Here is a 19086-nt window from a genome sequence, read left to right as displayed (position 1 = left end):
CCAGGTTTGTGCCTAAATGTATCTCGAAGTTCCATGTGAACCAGTCAATCGAACTACCCACTTTCTTCCAGAACCCTACTAACATGGCTGAAAGAAGCCTTCACACACTAGTCGTGCGCAGGGCAGTCATGTTTTACCTGGAGAAAACTAAACCAGTAAGAAAGACTAAACAATTCTTTGTTTCAGTGGCAGCTGGTAGAGAAGGGGATCCTGTCTCTAAATCTGCTATCTCAAGGTGGATTGTCAAATGCATCACACTATGTTACACTCTTGCTAAGAGAGCTGCCCTTCAAGCCTAGAGCTCATTCTACTCGAGGCACTGGGGCATCCATAGCATTCATTACAAATGTTCCTCTTGAGTCCATTTGCAAAGCGGCAACCGGGAGTTCTGTACACACATTTACTAAACACTATTGCCTAGACACTCATTCTAGGTCTGATTCTCAGGTGGGACAAGCAGTACCAAGACATCTTTTCTCTACTGTTCCTTCTCACAACCCACCTCCAACTCCGGGTACTGCTCGCTAGTCTATGCACAGCATGTGATTCTAAGCAGATTAAAAAGCATCAGAAGACATGCATTACTTACCGTAATAGCATTTCTGATCATTGTATCTGCTTAGATTCACATGCGCCCTCCCTCCCTACCGCCCCGCTCGGGGTGGAAGGAACATAGACTTCTTACTACTTTCTCTATGTACTCACTCACTATAGCCTTGGGCTCCCTCATGGCAGAAAAAATACAATTGGAGGGACCTCAGTGCGTGTGTGATTTTAGGTACTACACACGTCACGATAGGGATAGTGTTACAGACACGCCTATGCCGACGTCCCCTTTCGGTTCCCGAAAGACAAGATGCAATACTTAGTGGTTACCACTGCATGTCGGACCATATGCACAGCATGTGAATCTAAGCAGATACAATCATCAGAAATGCTATTACGGTAAGTAATGCATGTCTTATAATGGATAACTTTTTGTGTGTAGAATGGCCAACTTGAAAACCTTTCAGCACTATCCAAGGTCAGGAGGCCAAATCTGTTCATTTAAGAAAAGAAGGCACAGCAGAAACTAAAACAAAATGTCAAGCTGGTGTGAGCGGCGACAAAGCAATATAGTACCCCCCAGAGACCTCTCTGATGGCTTAACTTAGTTCTCCTTCTAGGAATACACTTTTTCCTTGCATCTGCAAAAGTTCCATAACACGTTTATTTAGCGGTCTAACAAAAAAAAAGTTTTCTTCTATTCCTTCATATATGCAATGAATTGCTCTAAATTTTTTTTATCTAAATTCCAAACGATAACTTACTCAACACAAGTTATCAACTAATGTTAATGGGCCTCCTTACGAGTCCGGCCGTAACCGTGCTGGAAAAACCGCAGGCTGCAGCCGGACTCGTAGTGATTTACCGGGTCCAGACTTGCCGGAATCACTGGGGCATTACAACCCCGGTGATCCGGTAATTCTGGAGCCGGCATTCTGTTACTCCCCATTCCCATGGCGTTCCATAGGACTCCATGGGAATGGGGACCATGGCCGCCAGGTCAGACCTGGCAAGAGTAAGGCCACCCGCCTGCTGAACTCGTAGTTTGCCGGTCCGGAAACAACGGTGGTGGTGGGTTTACCGCCACCGTTGTTTCCGGACCGGCAACCTTGTGATGAGGCCCATGACTTTTTACTGTAAAACTGAAACCCCTAAGTGTTCAGTGTTTATTTCCACTGTGCATTTACTGAATATCTAATTGTATAACTGTCAGGAAATGCAATTATTTATTGTGCATTTCTTAGGTGCTTATACAACAAGTAAATTGCGTTTCAAAGTGCTCATAGGGTAACAGAGATTATTGGGGAGGGGCTAGTGCCTCCCTGTACCCTCCAAGCGCTTAACAATTAGGCAAGACTTCTCTAAGCACTACAACACTGAGAAAGCTTCTTTCATGCAAAAGTAATCACACACAGGCGTGGCCACTAAATGAAGATAGATAGTATTTAAATATAAGGGGTAAATAACTATTAGCTGAATACGCTTCTAAAAGTTATTTTTATGTAGTTTTAAAACTCGCGGTACAGTTCTGTGCCAATAGGAACGCAGCCTGTGTTAAAAATAGACTACATGCACTGCCGTAGTGTTCGCTAAGGCTGGCAGAGCACACGAGGTAACTCGGCAGCTGTTCCCTGTCCATCAAAACACCCAGGTAGGCTGGGGCTCATATACACAATGTAACAGTATGGGTAAACAGGGTTTTTAGGAGAATTACTGGACGAGATAAAATATAAGAATATTGAGTGAAGTCTTGAGAGTATGGGGGAAAGGTGTGTTTATATATAAATGTTTATAATATAGCAAATGATGATAAACAGAAGTTACAATGTATTCCTGCAGCGGTATGCTAAGTAGTTGGTTCTAAATGGGAACCCGGTCATGCAAGAAGGAAGATTGCAGAGTCCCTTGTGAGCCAAGAACAGTTTTGGATGAGCTATGTCAATATCCAGTAACCAAGTTGAACAGTATATAAAGACGCCTGCTTGCCATCAGTCTGGAGGAGCCGGCCACGGAAGGACAGAATGCTGGTCGGGAGTGTGGTGGGGGGGGACGTCAGAGTCCTTTGCCCCACCATCCTCATTTTTGTACAGATTCAATTGTTATGTTTGCGGTACTTGTATAGCGCACCGTCACCAACGGAATTGGTCCCCAGGCGCTCTGGCGGATCTGTAAACAGGATGGGTGGGTAGGGTTCATGGGTGTAATTTTAGAGGGGGCGGGGGTGTTTGTGTCCCCCCCCCCCAACTTTCATGGCACACTATTTTGGCCCCATTCATTTGAATGGGGCACCTTTTCTTCAGAGGCCATGTCCCCTCCAACATTTTCAACAAAGTTTCTCCACTGGTAGGGTTAGTCGGGAAGAGGGGAGAAGGAGATGCTAGAAGTGGTGTGCTGTGGGCAGCTTCAGCTCGGTATACACTGAGTGCTGGGCTTCGGTGCTAGTATCGGATCGGGCGAAGGCCTCGAGTGCTGTGGGTGAAGTTTATGTGGTGTGGTAAAGTGCGTGTGGATTGCTGGGAGAGAGATGGTTGTGTGGTTTTGTGTGGGTTTAAGTATGCAGAAGATTGAGGTTTGGGTTAGTGGGGTCTGTATCCTGATTCAGGTACTTATGGTTCCGCTAGAGTTGTATACCTGTGGGTTGGGATGTTGCTGGTTCCTCGTGGGCCGATTCGCTTTGGTGGTGTTGCACTGAACTAACTGTATCCTATTGAGAATAGTTTGGATTGGTGGGTGCGTCTGAACCTAATCTTCAGGTGTGGGGACTGGGTGGGTGATATCTATTCTCAGGTGATCTAGTGTGACCCTGGTCGGGTTAAGGCTTTGAATGCTTAAGGGTTGGGGTCATGTTGATGTCTTGTCCTAGTGGATCTGTCTTGGTGAGCCTGTGTATTAAGACGTTCGTATCCTTCTGTCCTGACTGGTTCTTTGGTTTCCGTGTGGTGAACATCCTTGGGACTGTTGTTTAGTTGTAGTTTTGTGTGGTGGGTCATTGTTCTTCCTGCTTTGTATTGGTCGAGAGTGTGTAATGATGAAACATTCCGTTTCCCACCCATTGCATTGGGGCCCGTGGTGCAGTGCTTACTTTCCCTCTCTGTTTTGTCCTTAGGGCTGTTGGGGAAGGTAATAGTAAAGGTCATGGATCTCTTGATGATTCCTTCTAGTCTTTCTGTCTTAGTTTGCTATGTTATCCTTGCAAGATGAATCTTGTCCTTAATTCCGTAGAGGGATGTACTTTAATCTGGTGTGAGCGTGATTAGGGGTACCCCAATATATTTAAGGGGTACCCCTGTAAATATGGGCTACCTTTCCAGATGGAACATGGGATAGAAAACAATTAATATACAAGAGAGTAAGGACAAAGCTACTAGGCCTTGTGAGCGTTCAGAACGTGCAAGTGCAGTGAGGGGGGAAGAGTGAAGGGGTGGTTAAGTGCTGGTGTGCCTGTGCTCATGCGTGAGCAGCAGATGAAAGTGCCAGGTGTAGATAGTGCTAGTGAGCTTTCAACTCTAAAACTGCATGGGTAAGTGCAGGCCTACTGAGGCAAGGACAGTGGGTGCCAAGGGAAGTGGATAGACAGGCTGAAGGCGATTGGGTGTGGGATGCCAGGCCCAGAAGGGCACATAAGGGCCCTGGTCACCAGTCACAACGATTGAGATTAACAGAGATGTGAAGAAGGGAAGGAGGAGGTATAAAGCAGTCTTGAGGAGCTTCCGGAATTTGAGGCGGTCCCGGCCCAAGACGAAGACCGAGGAAGGGGGAGGCTGTTCGACAAGAGGGAATCATCTGAGAAAATGGAACGGCCTTCGGCCCTCTGTTTAGCGATGCTTGACACAGAGTTTGTACCAGAGGAACCTAGAGGTCTAGAGGGGACAGTATTTAGAAAGAGCAATTGTAGGTAGCATGGTCCTAGGATGCAGACAGCCTTATGGATGATGCAGAGGGATTTGAACTTCATCCTTGCAGCAACCGGGACCCAGTGGAGAGCTTTTAGGGCAGGAGAGATGCGGTCCCTGGGCTTGAGGCTAAGGATAAATCTTGCTGCCCTATTCTGAATTACCCGGAGGGCTCGTAGAGAGGAAGATGATACATTCAAGAGAAGGCTATTGCAGTAGTCAAGCCTAGAGAGAACCAGAACTCAGGTGACATTGAGCTTCTGGGGGAAAGGGAGCAAAGGGAGAATTCCTTTAAGAAGATAGAGTTGAAAGTCGGACTTCTTGGCAATGTCCTCAATGGAAGGAAGGGAGGGAGGAAGGAAAGAGAGGTGTCGAAGATGACTCCAAGGTTTCTGGCTTCAGATTGAGAAGTGGGATGGCCAGAGTGGGGGAAGAAAGAGGGAGCAGTGGTTCCAATAGGAGGGAAAGGTTTTATTTTTTGTGCATTTCTCCGATAGACTTCTATGGGACACCCTTTTCCTTTTGCGTATTCTGAACCCTGCCCTGACATTTAGACTAAAGTAAAGCTTTCTGCTTTACTTCCCTTGTCCGTTTGCTCAATGTTGTAGGAAAACTGATTAGTCCCTAAGACTATCTGTATTGAGACACTATGGCCCTCATTACTAGATTGGCAGTATTACCGCTACCGCTGTGTGTTAGGCAAGATTGTATGCAGTACCCTTTGGGTGCACTAGAACAACCCTGACCTCCTGGCATTAGGGACCCAGCTTTTGGTATAAAGTATACGTCTGTACTACACAGGTTGGTAGCGTGTTGAGCAGCCAGGCATATCTCAAGAGGGGTCAATGTGAGCTGTAGGAGAGTTACACAGAGATTCACAGTGACAAGTATTCAAATAAACTCTTAGACACAAGGTTTCTTGATTAAACAATTATTATTTTATTTAACAGTCAGAGTAAGCCTTCTTCAGAGGGGGGCAATATAATAGTAACACACAAATACACTCCAAAATACACACTCTTAATATTTCCAAATCAGTAAGTACCCTTTTGGGATGGCACACAGACACTTCGGGTGACTTTAGAAACTAAGACACTGTGGACATTAATATACCACTGTTTGCATTTAGAATCAAACTTAAGAGTTTGTCAAAGAAAACATTATTAGAACAGAACAAGATATCTCACACATTTTCTGAAGCAGTTAAGTACTTTTGGTAACGCCCAAATGCAAAGTTAGTTAACCCCTTCCTGGAAGGAGGACAAAAACACATTGTCAGAGGGAAGAAGTCATTCAGGGAGCTAGGCTAGGGCAAACTCAATTGGGCAAAAGTCTCGGTGAACTGAAGCCTTTCTTGCAGGTAAGTAAAAGTCTTGTAAAATGTTTCAGAAGTCTTTGTAGAAAAGAAGAATTCAAAGCAGGGCCACAAGCTGCTAAAGAGGCTGCAACTCTACAGAGCAACCAAAACAAGTCTCACCAACTGAGAGACAAGTGCAGTTACACAACAAGAGGTAAGTCCTCTTAGACTGTACAGTACCTTTAGGTTGACGAAGTGCAGCAGATGGCTTCTGTTCCTGTACAGCTCTGTAAATCCTGGTGTTCCTGGGACTCAGTCGTGGGGACAAGGAGGACGTCCGGAGACTCCTGCACTGCAATGGGACGGTCACTGACCGCAACCGGCAATCTTCAAACAAGTGACACTTCAGTGTTTCAGCTCCTTGCGTGTACCACAAATAGCAACACCGTGGTTCCTAGCTGTCGAGATGGGCTTTCCTTGCATCTGGGGTCCAGCACTCTGCTGAGATGGCTCAGGCTCCGTCAGTTCAGCTTCCTGGGAGTCCGGAGGATCTTCCTGAAGCTCTTGGTGTCATGCCTGATGCCTCTGTTTCGTCTCCTCATAGAGGAAGTGTAGCTCCACGGAATGAGCGTTATGCCCACTGAACAGCTAGAACATTGTATTCACAATGGAAGCTGTTTCATACACTTCGTAAACGGCAGCAGAGATGGGGCATTCGGCGGTTGAATCACGTGACTTGATTACGTGACGTTGCCGTATGTATATAATCATCTAATAGCATTGCCACCGCGCTTCTGATTGTTGGTACCTGCTATAGCTAATCTCCGGCACTCTTAGCCTTTTCCAGCTTGTCCTAGCCTCCCTGCTGTTTGTCATTGCTGGAACCAGTCACCGCTGCATTCCTACAGCGGGACGTCATCCACTGCATTCTTCCAAGCGGGACTTCTCTCCTCAGCAGTTTCCTGTGCTGCTGCATGAACTCTAAAACCGGGAATGCGTGAAACCAGCCTTCCCCTGTCTCGTGGTTACCTGTTCCTCGCGGGAGTCCACGGCGGTGAATATCAGCTGCGGCAGGAATCGGGAATGTGGTTATCAGCGTTCTCCTATCCAGCATTGTCTTCTAACTGCTGGTTCTGTGAGCAGTGTTCTAAACTGCCATTGATTAAGGAACATATTCAGAGCAGTGTTCCTATTTTTCCATTGAGACGTGAAGGTCTTAATCCACACGCCAGAAAGACTTTAAGGTAACCTTTGGAACCTACTAATTTTATTATCATCTTCATTTGTCTTATATTCATTTCTTCAGTTGGACGTTAAGATACAGAAGTATTTAAGGGCTTTGGAACTGCTTCCCCAGAAGAATGGAGTATTTACTTTCCTCATGAACACTGATATTGGATAACATTGTGCACGGAACTTTGGGACGCTAACCAGGTGTGCACCAACCTGGCTCTAGCGTGACCCGCGTGTCGTTCAGGATTAGATTCCCTACTAACCTTTTCTTTTCCCAGTCGTTTCCGGATTGGATTATTTATGTTCTACACAAATTCTTGCAGTTCCTTCACCACAGGTTAGTGTGGGATCTACAGGGGCATATAGTGTGTTTGTATCCATAACCAAATACTTATAGGTCTTTTTATTTTACAGATTGGTGCTTGTTCTCGCACTTGGCCCTTTCCATTGATCACTCACTCTGTCTGTTCACATATTAGACAGAGTGCCTTATCAATTGGAAGGTCTCTTATTGATCTACTAGTCCTGTTTCTGCTATTCTTCACGGTGGAACACGAGATACAGCAGCCTCATCACGTATCCTTTAAGGTCTGACCTGACCCCCTGTATCCTTTACAAATATTGTGAGTTTGGTTGGTATCTGATTGTGGTTTTATATAACCCAGACCCTGTCATGACACTTGGCCATCTTAAAAGCAGTGCACACAATCTGGTGTTCCAGCATAGCAGCCGGGCTTCACCGGGCAAACCAAGGGTCCAGGAGTTGCAGCAGGCGTCCTCTTCAAGTTCTTCTTCGGATTCCTTCGTCCAGTGGTCGACTCTGCCTTCCAAGTCAAAAAGCCTTGCCTTTTATGCAGATTTCTCCCATTCATTCCAGCCTAGCTGTCAGTTACCCAGAATCCAGCCAGCCAATCGCCTAAGAGTGCATTTCTGCCTCCTATGAGACTAAGCACAGAGAGTTTCAGGCACCTACCTCGCTTCCTGCCCCCGCCGGTACACCTTGGAGCCAGAGGCGGGCTTCATTCGTGAATCCCGCCAAAGGCAAATCGAACAAAAGGGACCAAACCTGTAAATCTCAAGAAGGACCTTTCCACAAAAAAATGGCGAAAGAATTCAGGTAACAAAGGAGACTTGCTTCCTGCACTGTCGGACACACTGGAGCCAGAGGCGGGTTTCAGCACTGAAGCTCGCCAAAGGCAAAACGAACAAGTGGGTTAAACCCGGTTTGGCGCACAGAGTAAAACCCAAGAAAGACCTCACTAACAACAAATGGCAAAAAAAGACCAGGGCCATTTTGACCCAATGGTCACCCATGGATGCTATAGCGCAGTTGAGGATTCATCCTGAAGTAGAAATGCACAATGGTAGGAAAATTAAACCACTGCCACCAGCCATTAAAAGTAGTCAGGGTAACACATCTTTTTTTACATGATTAATTAGGAAAAGGGGCTACTAAGTAACCCTCCATCACTCCACATAAGATGGGTGTTAGGGAGAATTCTCAAAAATGTGCTAATTCCCTTCACCTTGGAGACCCCCATCAACTTTGCTGGATTATAAGAACTTGTTTTTTTTTTTACCTAGAGGGAGTGTGACACTTTTTCCCACTCTCTCATGTGTTTTGAAATGTGTTTTTACTCTTGTTTCCTTTTGGTTCTGGAGTCTAACCAACTCCATAGGCATCATCTTTTCATATGCGTCACACAGCAAACTACTGTTTCCCAGAGAAAGTAAAGTGAAATTGACTTTACTAGTCTCTTTAAATTCCTAGACCCAGCACACCTGATCTTACAATAGAGTGCTGGAGGGGTTACTTAGTATCCCCTGTGTCTAGATACTCATGTAGCAGTCAAATGCTACCCTTTCTTCTCGAAATGGCTGGTGGCAGTGATTTTACAACAAACTACCACGATTTTTCCCGACCGCGAACACCGGTAGCATTAAATTGCAGGAGCCATGTTTTTCAAAATGGCGTCTGAGCCCCTTTTGTTTAAACCGGTCCTGGTCTTCTTTTTTCGCCATTTCTTTGTGGAAAGGTTCTTCTAGAGTTTTGCTCTGTGCGCCAAACCAGGTTTGGTTCCTTTGTTCATTCGCCTTTGGCGGGCTTCAGGACTGAAGACCGCCTCTGGTGCCCTAGTGTTTGGGGTGTTCAGGAAATGCGGTAGGTGCCCGAAACTCCCTGTGCTTAGTCTCCTAGGAGACCCAAATGCACTCTGGTATGATTGGCTGACTGACTGTCCAGCAAGGAGAGCCACCCTGCTGGGTGAGTGACAGCTATGCTGGAATTAATGGGAGAGAACTGAATAAAAGGCAAGCCTTTTGGCTTGGAAGACAGTTGACCACTGGACGAAGGTGTCTTGATGCCTACCCCCGGGGAACCAGACCAGGTCCAGCAACCCCGGAAGCAGGCATCAAGTTATTTTGAGCAAGCCCAAAAACCCCTGCTAGGGGCTGTTTGGGTGCGGTCCTGGTGCCAGGCTCATATGGAGAGTCCGTCCTGGCGCCATAGGCGCCAGGCTCATAGAGTAGAACTTACCTGATGCAGACCATGCTGCAGAGCTCCAAGCCAAATGAGGCTTGGAAGGGACTATTTTACCTAGGGACTATTTTTTTACTCTGGTGAGGCTGGGGAGGAATACTTACCTGGGACTACTTTGGAGGCTATTTAAACCACGCCCGAAGAGCAGCACACGCTTCGCGTTATTCTGCATCCAGCAGTGTAACGCACACCGTGTCTGCAAGCCTCCATCCAGTCTTCTGCCACGCCCGCCTCGAGTCTGCAGCTCCTAGAAAAAGGGAGGAACAGAAGGAGAAGAGGTTAGAATAAGAGCAAAACCTTTGATCCTTACCAGAATTCCAGATCCACCGCGCCTTCGAGCTGGAAGAAAGAAGCATTTTACCCTGGCCCCTAAGGGGAACAAAAGGACAACAAGGTGAGACGAAGGGACAAACAAGGGGAACTCTTCTCATCGCAATAGACTTACCTAATTTTACCGTCGGAGACATTATTCCCCGAACTTCATATTTTCTCCACACCTGAATAAGGGAGCAAGCCACAGGTTACATTCTGACCTTATTTTATTGAACTGTGTAGGATAAGCCAAATCCTCACCTGATCTTCGTCAGCTACCACGAGGAACTCTTCGCTGGGGTCAATCTGCAAACTGCAAGGAATCGGACAAGAGTGAAAGTCAGACATGTGAACTCTTACGAACTACATATTTTTCGGAGTCAATATTGTTCTGGAACTCACCAATTCCTTCGAGCCAGTGAAGCAACTAGTTATCAACGCGCCCCTGCGCTCAATGCAGGATGGAGAGCTCATCTTTTCAAACCACCAGGTGAGACTATAAGAGGGGACATCAAAGGTGATCTGTGTGGAGAACAGCGGGGGTGGGGGGATTTACGCTCAACCCCACGGGTGGTTAATTCCCTTTCTCCATTTACAGAAGAATATTCCTACGGGCCAAGCAAACGAAGCTAGGTGGGCCAGTCCAGTCCGTCATCTCGGCCCTACACGTCACATTGGTGGAGACCGCAGCTGTCCAGTTCAGATCGACGCCTCTGTGGGAGCCAGGTGAGCGTAACAGAAGGAACCGAAGAAGAGCTTAAAGAGGACACCTGCTGCAACTCCTGGACCGTTGGTTTGCCCAGAGAAGCCCTGCTGCAGTGCCGAAATTCCAAGTTTGTATCGACGGAGAAGCCCCTGGAAGGACGACTACTCCCCTTGAGTTTGGGGGACCAATCAACTCCAAAGTAAACCACCTGGAAATCATCTCAGAGCTGGTTGAATTTCCACAGAGTTTATTTATTTATTTCACATTGCTGCTGGAAACTGGAAGTTGCTGCTGGAAACCGTATAGCCAGGGAGAGGAACACCAGATTGTGTGCATTGCTTTTAAGCTGGCGTAGAGCTTTTGGAAGATCCTCCGGACTACCAGGAAGCAGGACTGACCGAGCCTGAGCCCCATCAACAGAGTACGGGACCCCAGAAGCAAGGGAAGTCCATCTCTACAGCCAGGAACCGCGGTGCTGCTATTTGCGGTAGATGCGAGGAGCTGAAGCACTGAGCAGCCTCTGAAAGTGAAGTTAGCCGGTTGCGAGTTTTGACTGTCCCAGTGCATTGCAGGAGTCCCCCGACGTCCTCCCTCTTGTCCCCACGACTGAGGCCAAGGAACTGCGAGATCTGCAGAGTTGCACAGGAACAGAGGTCATCAGCTGAATCTTTTTCTTCATTTCTAAGGTACTGTAAACTCCCACCTCTACAACTCCCAAGCCTAATCAGCTTGTGGCCCTACATTTGATTATTCTTTTCATCAAAGACTCCTAAAACTTTGTGCAAAGTCTTTTCCATTTACTTACCAGAAGTGCTTCATCCTATACAAGACTTTTGCCCGTTGACTTTGGCTTAGCCTATTGAATTGTTTGACTCTTCTTGGAGGATCCAAAAGTATATGCCTGCTTAAGAATATTTTTGGTCTCTGTGGCCATGTACTTCCTCAACAAGAGAGGTGTATGGTCACTACCACTGTGCAGAGAGGCAATGCAGCTCTAGTTCAGGGCAATTCAAGAAGGAATCTCCCTATTGGCAGTTCACCTAGTTGGAGAACATAAAACAACGGCGGATGCTCTGAGCAGGCAGATTACAGTCTCTCATGAGTGGGAACTAGCTCAGGAAGTCCTTCAAGAGATCTTCATGCTTTGGGCAACCCCTCAAGTTGATCCGGTTGACACTGGTTGCCAACAGAAGTGTGAACTGTTCTGCTCCAGGGAATTTCCCCCAAATGGAGTTCTAGGGGATGCGTTCGTAGTGGACTGGCAGTTTCCACTCCGGTACGCGTTTCCTCCAGTCCCTGTCATTCCTCACGTGATCAGGAGGTTAAGAAAGTTCGGGAAATCCATTATCCGAATAGCCCCGGATTGGGCTAGAAGGACGTGTTACCTGGACCTTCTGGACATGTCATCTGCTCTCCAATGTGTCTTCCGCAAAGAGAGGATTGTTGGGCAAGAATTGATCCAGTAACCCCGTGGGAGACTACACCAGTCTGGTGCTCTTGTTATTAGGTAACCCACCTATTGGTATAGGTCTGTACTACAAAAGTTGGTAGTGTAACTGAGCCGCCAGACCTATCTCAATAGGGGTAAATGTGAGCTGTAGCATCGAAATCCAGCAATACAAGTATCCAAATAACACTTACACTCATGGTTTTCTAGTAAAATAATTTTTTCTTTAACGGTCAGTTTTAAATAAGCATTCTTTAAAAAGGGCAATGTGTAACAATGAAAATACACTTCACAATACTTTCTCAGAATCAAGGCAAAGCAAGTAGACACTTTTAGAGATGCTTCATACACACTTCCTACACCCTGACGGGACTTCACTAACTAGGACAGTATTGGCATTTATATATCACTTTTGTAAAATTCTGAGGTTGGCAAAGAGGAAAGATGAAGGGAAGGAGAAAGGTTAACAGGTTCTTGGAGCATGTGAGCACTTTTAAATCTCCCACTGAAGTCTAGATAAAAACCTTTGCCAGCAATATTAGTTACAAATCAATGTGTCACCTATGAGGGACAGTAAGAATCAAAGTCAATGGATTAGAAGAGTCTGCAGGGAGCCAGGACAGCCAAAGTCAATTTGAAGCAAAGTCTATGGAGCTGAGGCACTTCTTAGATAGCAAAGAAAGTCTTGCACAAAGTTAGAGAGTTGGTGTAGAAAGTCATTGTTGGGCCACAAGCTGTTTATACTTGTGAAAGTCGCAGCCAAGATTAACTCTAGAAATTCACCTACTGCAAGTCCCAATGGAGAAAAGCAAGCTACCGACCATGAACCCCTTAGTCAGAACAGTACCTTAGGTTAGAAGAAGAGGATCCAGCTGGCTTCTGTCTTGGTTGCAATGTTGCAGATCCTGTGTTCCTGTGCCTCAGTCGTGGGGACAAGAGGGAGGATGTCTGGAGGATTCCTGCACAGAAGTTGGGAGGTCGGCAACAGCTACGGGCTCTTTTCAATTCAGCGGCACTTTGCGGTTTCTGCTACTGGTAAACAGCACCACTGCAGATCTTGGACACCGATTGGGCTTCCTTCCCTCCTTGAGTCCAGCACTCTGGTGAGGTGACTCGATCTTGGGTTGTCCTGCTTTGGGAGGTTCCTCGGACACTCCTGGAGCTTTTGACTGGCTTGCAGTCGTTGCACTCAACTGCGGATTTCTCGACCCCTGGCACTCGGTTCCAGCAGCAGGAAGGAAGTACAGCCAGTTAGGGAAGGTCCTCCAGCAAAGTTAATCTCTGGGTTAGTTTGTCCCACTAACCCAAGGGAAGGAGTCCCTTCTGGAGATTCTCTTGTCAATTCCTTCTTTGGATGTTTCTTCCAGTGGTCGCCTTTTATGCAGGTTTCTCCCATTCATGCACAGCGTAGCTGTCACTCGCACAGCAGGGTGGATGTCCTTCTAGGACAGCCAGCCTGCCAATCTGGACTGGGTGCATACAGGTTGTCCTGAAGACTAAGGACAGGGGAGTTTCGGGCACCTCCCACCCTTCCTGCCCTGCCAGACACAGTGGAGCCAGAGGCGGGTTTCAGTACCGAAGCCCCCCAAAGACAAAATGAACAAAGGGGTTACACCTGGTTTGGCACGCTGAGTAAAACACAAGAGACCTCACAAACAAGAAATGGCGTAAAAAGAAGACCGGGCAATTTTGACCCAGTGGTCACCCATGGGTCTTGTACTGCAGCTGAGGACTCAGCCTTCGGTAGAAAAGCACAAATGTAGGAAAATTAAACCACTGCCACTAGTCATTTAAAGTAGGGAGGATAACATAAAATTGTTTTACTTGTTTTAATTTAAATGCCAAATTATTATTTAGTAAGTAGGAAAAAGGGGCTACTAAGTAACCCCGCAGCACACCACATAAGATTGGACCTAGAAAGAGAAAAGTTAAGTAAAGTCAATTTCACTTTACTATCCTTGGGAACTGTAGTTCACCCAAGAAAAGGTATTTAAACCTTAATAAAAATCTAAAGGATTTCTCTGTGACACTGCACTGAAGGTGCTGTGTGTCACCATACACAAAGTAGATGCCTATGGAGTGTGTCAGACTCCAAAAAGAAAGGAAACACATAATCCAAATCAGATCAAAATAAACAAGAGTGTGAGAAAAAGGTCTCACTCCAGGATGAACATTAAAACGTTCTAAACTCCAGGAAAAGAGCTGGGGGTCTCTACGGTTGAAGGGGAATTAGCACATGAATGTGAATTGTTCCTAACAAGGACCTTCTCTCCCTAGCGGAGAGTTAGGTCCTCATCCAGAGGTCAAGACACTCCACCTTCATGCATGGTTTCTGAGAGGTTGAGAATACAAGGATTGGGACCTTCCGGACGATAGAGATCTTGCATTCGGCCAGAAGGCCAGCAACAAAATCCTTGTACCACTGCCTTTGCGACAAATTATGCAGCTGGTGTGGGGAAAAGGATGTGGGCCCTTTTCAATGTAATGCACCTTTGGTGTTATCTTTTTTTGTTACATTTGGCTCCAGATTGGGACCATTAAAGGATACTTGGTAGCGCTTTCCATCTTCAAGCGATTTTACAATTCCTTAAGGGACTCATTATCATGTTCCCTCCTATCCCTTTTCAAGTCCCAATTTGGGATCTTAACTTGGTATTAACATTTCTGATGTGTGCCACTCCACTCATGCCCGTTAAGACTACTTGCATTTAAAACCATTCTGTTAGTTGCATTAACATCACCCCACAGGGTGAGTTTGGCGGCAGCCTCTAATTAGCCTCTGTTTACAATTTTTTACAAGGATATGGTTGTCCTTCTGGTCAAACCTTCTTTCTTGCGAAAAATGTTGTTGCATTTCCATTTAGCCCTATCAATTGTGCTAACAAGTTTCTACCTGCCACCTAATCCTAGAAAGGAAGATGAAAGGCTACACAGGCTTGATCCCAGAAGGGCTTTGAGCTTTTACGTTTCTCAGATTATGAAAACTCGTCAACATGACCAACTTTTGATCAGCTACACTGGTCACAAATCAGGTCTTCCTGTTATTAAACAGAATTTATGCTGATGGATAATTCTTTCCATTTCAGAATACTACAGATTGGCTTTGAAAGATCCCCTTGAAGGCCTAAGAGCCCATTCCACAAGGACCATGGCTACATCTTCTGTTCTTCATAGAGGTGTGCCTATAAAAGGACATTTGTGCAGCAGCCACTTGGTCCATCCACACTTTTTAGCATTCCTGTCCTTTAATCAGGAAGACATTTTTAGGAAAGCAGTCTTGTTCTCAATCCTTGACAAATTGTGAAAATGAAGATTCTTACTCCCTCCTCCAAAACCTAACACTGCTTTGTGGGTCTATCATAATTTTAGGGAGAATCTCTTAAGTGTGCTAATTCCCTCTAATTTAGAGCCCTCCAACTCTTTTGCTAAACCTTGGGACTTTTAACTTTTCATTTCACTGTGTTTTCTGTGTTTATTTCTTTTGGTTATGGAGTTTTAGACAACTCCATAGGCAGCATCTGTTTTATTTGTGTCACACAGAACCCTCAGTATAGCGACACAAGGGAAGCCTTTTAGGCTGCCCCAAGGTTTAAATACCTCCTCTGGGATAAACTACTGTTTCCCAGAGAAAGTAATGTGAAATTGACTTTACTAGTCTTTTTAAATTCCTATACCTAGCACACCCTATCTTACAAAAGAGTGCTGGAGGGGTTACTTAGTATCCCCTATATCTAGAAACTCATGTATCAGTCAAATGCTACCCTTTCCTCTCGAAATGGCTGATGGTAGTGGTTTTACAACAAACTACCATGATTTTTCCCGACCGCAAACACTGCTAGCGTTAAAACGCGGTAGACATGTTTTTCAAGATGACGTCTGAGCCTCCTTTGTTTGAACCGGTCCCGGTCTTCTTTTTTCAACATTTATTTTTGGAAAGGTCTTTCTAGGGTTTGTCTCTGCGTGCCAAACCAGGTTTGGTCCCTTTGTTCCTATGCCTTTGGCAGGTTTCAGGACTGAAGACTGCCTCCGGCGCCCGAGTCTCTGGGCTGGGCAGGAAGTGAGGGAGGTGCCCAAAACTCCCTGTGCTTAGTCTCCTAGGAGACCCAAATGCACTATTGCGTGATTGGCTGGCTGACTGTCCGGCAAGGACAGCCACCCTGCTGGGTGAATTGCAGCTACGCTGGAATGAATGGGAGGAAATAGGATAAAAGGCAAGTCTCTTGGCTCTGAAGGCAGAGTCGACCACTGGAATGAAAGAACCGAAGACGAGCTGGAAGAGGACGGCTGCTGAAACGCCTGGACCGTTGGTTTGCCCGGTGAGGCCCCACTGCAGGTCCGAATTGCCAAGTTAATCCCCACAGAGAAGTCCTTCCAGGATGACTTCTCCCTTTGAGTTGGTGGGACCAATCAACTCGACCCGTAAGCCATCTGGATACCATTCTCGGGGCTGGTTGTATTTTCCTCAGAGTGCTGCAGGAAATCGAATAACCAGGGAGAGAGACACCAGTTTGTGTGCTTGTCTACTGCTACTGGAATTGAAGATTTGCCTTTGCAAGCTTTTTGACTAGTATCAGTGCAGTGCAGGAGTCCCCCGACATCCTCCCTCTTGTCCCCACAACTGAGGCTCAGGAACAGCAAGATCTGCAGGACCTGCCAGGAACAGAAGTCTTGAGCTGCATCTTTTTCTACATTGTAAGGTACTGTGAAAACCCGACTGAGAGAACTTGCCTCTCACTGCGAAAGTGCTTGAAACTTTGGCAACTTGCAGGCCCAGTCAGCTTGTGACCCACCATGTGAATCTTTCTTTTACAAACTACTGAGAACTTTGGCAAAGACCTTTCCGTTTAACTACCAGAACTGCCGATCCTATACAAGATATTAGCCCATTGACTTTGGCCTAACCTATTGCATTGAATCAACTCCTCTGGTGAACTCAAACTATTTACGCTGTCTAATAGTAAGTGTTCTATTCTTTTTATTAACATGTGACTTTTTGCTCCTACTTCAAATACCTTGAATGCTATTTTGTTCCTCCTTCAAAATTGTTTAAATGCCTCAGAAACTGATAGTGTGAAGTACTGAAGTATATTTGTGTGTGATATAGATTGCCTCCTTCTAGTGAATGTTTTATAACTGACTGTGAAATAAAATAATACGTGTTTTACCAAGAAACCTTCAGTATAAGATTTTATTTGAGAAGAACAAGTCACTTACCCCTGGTAACTTTCTTTCGAATGGATGTTCCTCCCACGTATTCTTCATCGCTCCTCCCAGCCCGCCTTGCTGTAGAATTTCCATGCATTGCACTTTACGCTCTTTCAGAGTCTAGCACTGTCCAGGATTCACTGATGCTGGTAATTCTGCATGAGGAAGGTGTTAAAACAGAACTGAAGCCATCAGTGCTGCGCGTGCGATAGATACCAGTGTTGACGTCGACTCTGAGATGGAAGCCCTCGAGGGACATCGAATCGACCGCACCAGCACACAGTGCCCTCCGAAACTGTTTCCGAAGCAGCTGACGCTGGAGGATATCTATCATAAGATGAGGAATACGTGGGAGTCACATCAGTCGAAAAAACATTACAATGGGGTATGTAACTTGTACTTTTACCCCGCAGTCAGCACACCACTTAAATCGTGTCTTTGGTGTTGAGGAAATGTCGTAGATGTTGAATTGGATTAATTCTTGAAGTGAAACGTAACTGAGGCGATCGCTCCGAAGCGCGATAGTATGGCGGAAAAAAACAAACTGAGGTAACGGTCACCGCGCATGCTTCATATACTAGCATCCACGTCACGCCTGAGGACGCTAGAGGGGCCGTCCAGAACCATGATTCAATGCTGCACCACCCTATGAAAAGAAGTTGCGAACCAAGCTGCAAGCAGACTTGGTTATATCAAAGATGAGTAATACATGGGAGTACACAATCCATTCGAGCTAGAATTAAAAGTAAGTAACATTTCCTTCTACATTTTCTCAATAAAATGGATCTTAACATTGTGCCTTTTTATAATCCAGTTCTTCTAGCCAATGGGTCCCAATTTGAACAGTGAGACATGCAGTGTTGGCGAGACTATGATGTTTTTGTTCATTGTATGCAATTTCATTGGAGTTTGGTACAAATTGCTAGGAAGTGTTTAAAATGACTTAAAGTGTAGGGTTCAGGAAAGCCATCCTTTGTGGTTCTACCAAGGTTTCAGACAAAAGTCATGAGCAGTGTCACTTCTATTAAGGCAATAAGGGGTTTGTTTTGTGCAGTAAAAATGAAGTGGACCACAGCAATGCAACCAAAAACTGTTTAAATAAGGTACCACAGCCTGTCTAGGTTTCACTAAATGCTGAGAATTCTCAAAAAGATTAAAAGAATGTGGAGCAAGGCTTCCCCTGCTCACTTATCCTTCTGGGGTATGATAATGCGGTACCATGGAAATACATGGTGCTACAGGGACCCTCTGCACTAGTAGCCTCAAGGGCTGATCATTGTCTCCAAAACAAATGAGTGAAGTCAGTGTGTGAGGTTGAAAAAGATGTCTCTCACAAAAATCAGTCCACAATCGCATGAACCGTTAGCCGATATGCTAAGGTTTCCTTTGGAAGAGATGGGAAAAGCGCACAAATTGCTTGCAAATTAAATGTTTTGTCACAGAATTATTTACTCAAATGTCACATTTAAAAAGCTAGCAATAACATTTTTTTCTTTGCACAGTTATAAAGAAGATGACGACTTTGAAACAGATTCCGATGACATTATTGAAATGGGTGGAGAAATGGTTGAGGAGGAACCAGACAACAGTGAGACAATAGAGAGAGTCTATCATTCGAGAGTTGGGAAGAAAGGAGGTAGGTAACACTTCATATCAGCCTGCTCCCAATAGGTCGGCATGTCTTTTAAGCTAAGGTGTTCATTTTACTTATCAGGCACCTTTTTTTCCGCACTGTTCAATATTTCCTTTTCTTTACTAGAATTGCCTTTTTAAGTAGGCTATTTAACTCTGGCTTGAAAATTCATAAGATTACCAGGAAGCATGGTCTTTTTGTTTTGCTGCACCAAGCCAATGACTGTTTATTACTTTCTCTCACCCTATTGGCAAAGATTCACTTTTTGTTTCTTT

The 19086-nt window shown here is 45.5% G+C and overlaps 1 protein-coding gene across 4 annotated transcripts in view; it reads left to right on the top strand.

Moving 5' to 3' along the window:
* CHD2 (chromodomain helicase DNA binding protein 2) overlaps positions 1-19086 on the top strand; it is a 1289637-nt gene that overhangs the window by 264370 nt on the left and 1006181 nt on the right. For all 4 annotated transcript variants that reach the window (XM_069625070.1, XM_069625072.1, XM_069625071.1 and 1 more), the window contains one exon: positions 18681-18814. In XM_069625070.1, coding sequence (XP_069481171.1) covers positions 18681-18814 — 134 coding nt within the window. The remainder of the gene's footprint in view (positions 1-18680; positions 18815-19086) is intronic.

This window comes from Ambystoma mexicanum, chromosome 11 (assembly GCF_040938575.1).
Source record: "Ambystoma mexicanum isolate Mex_15411 chromosome 11, UKY_AmexF1_1, whole genome shotgun sequence".
In the NCBI taxonomy this organism is placed as follows: Eukaryota; Metazoa; Chordata; class Amphibia; order Caudata; family Ambystomatidae; genus Ambystoma; species Ambystoma mexicanum.
Note: the sequence above shows the minus strand (reverse complement) of the source record. Positions and strands in the feature narration are given on the sequence as shown.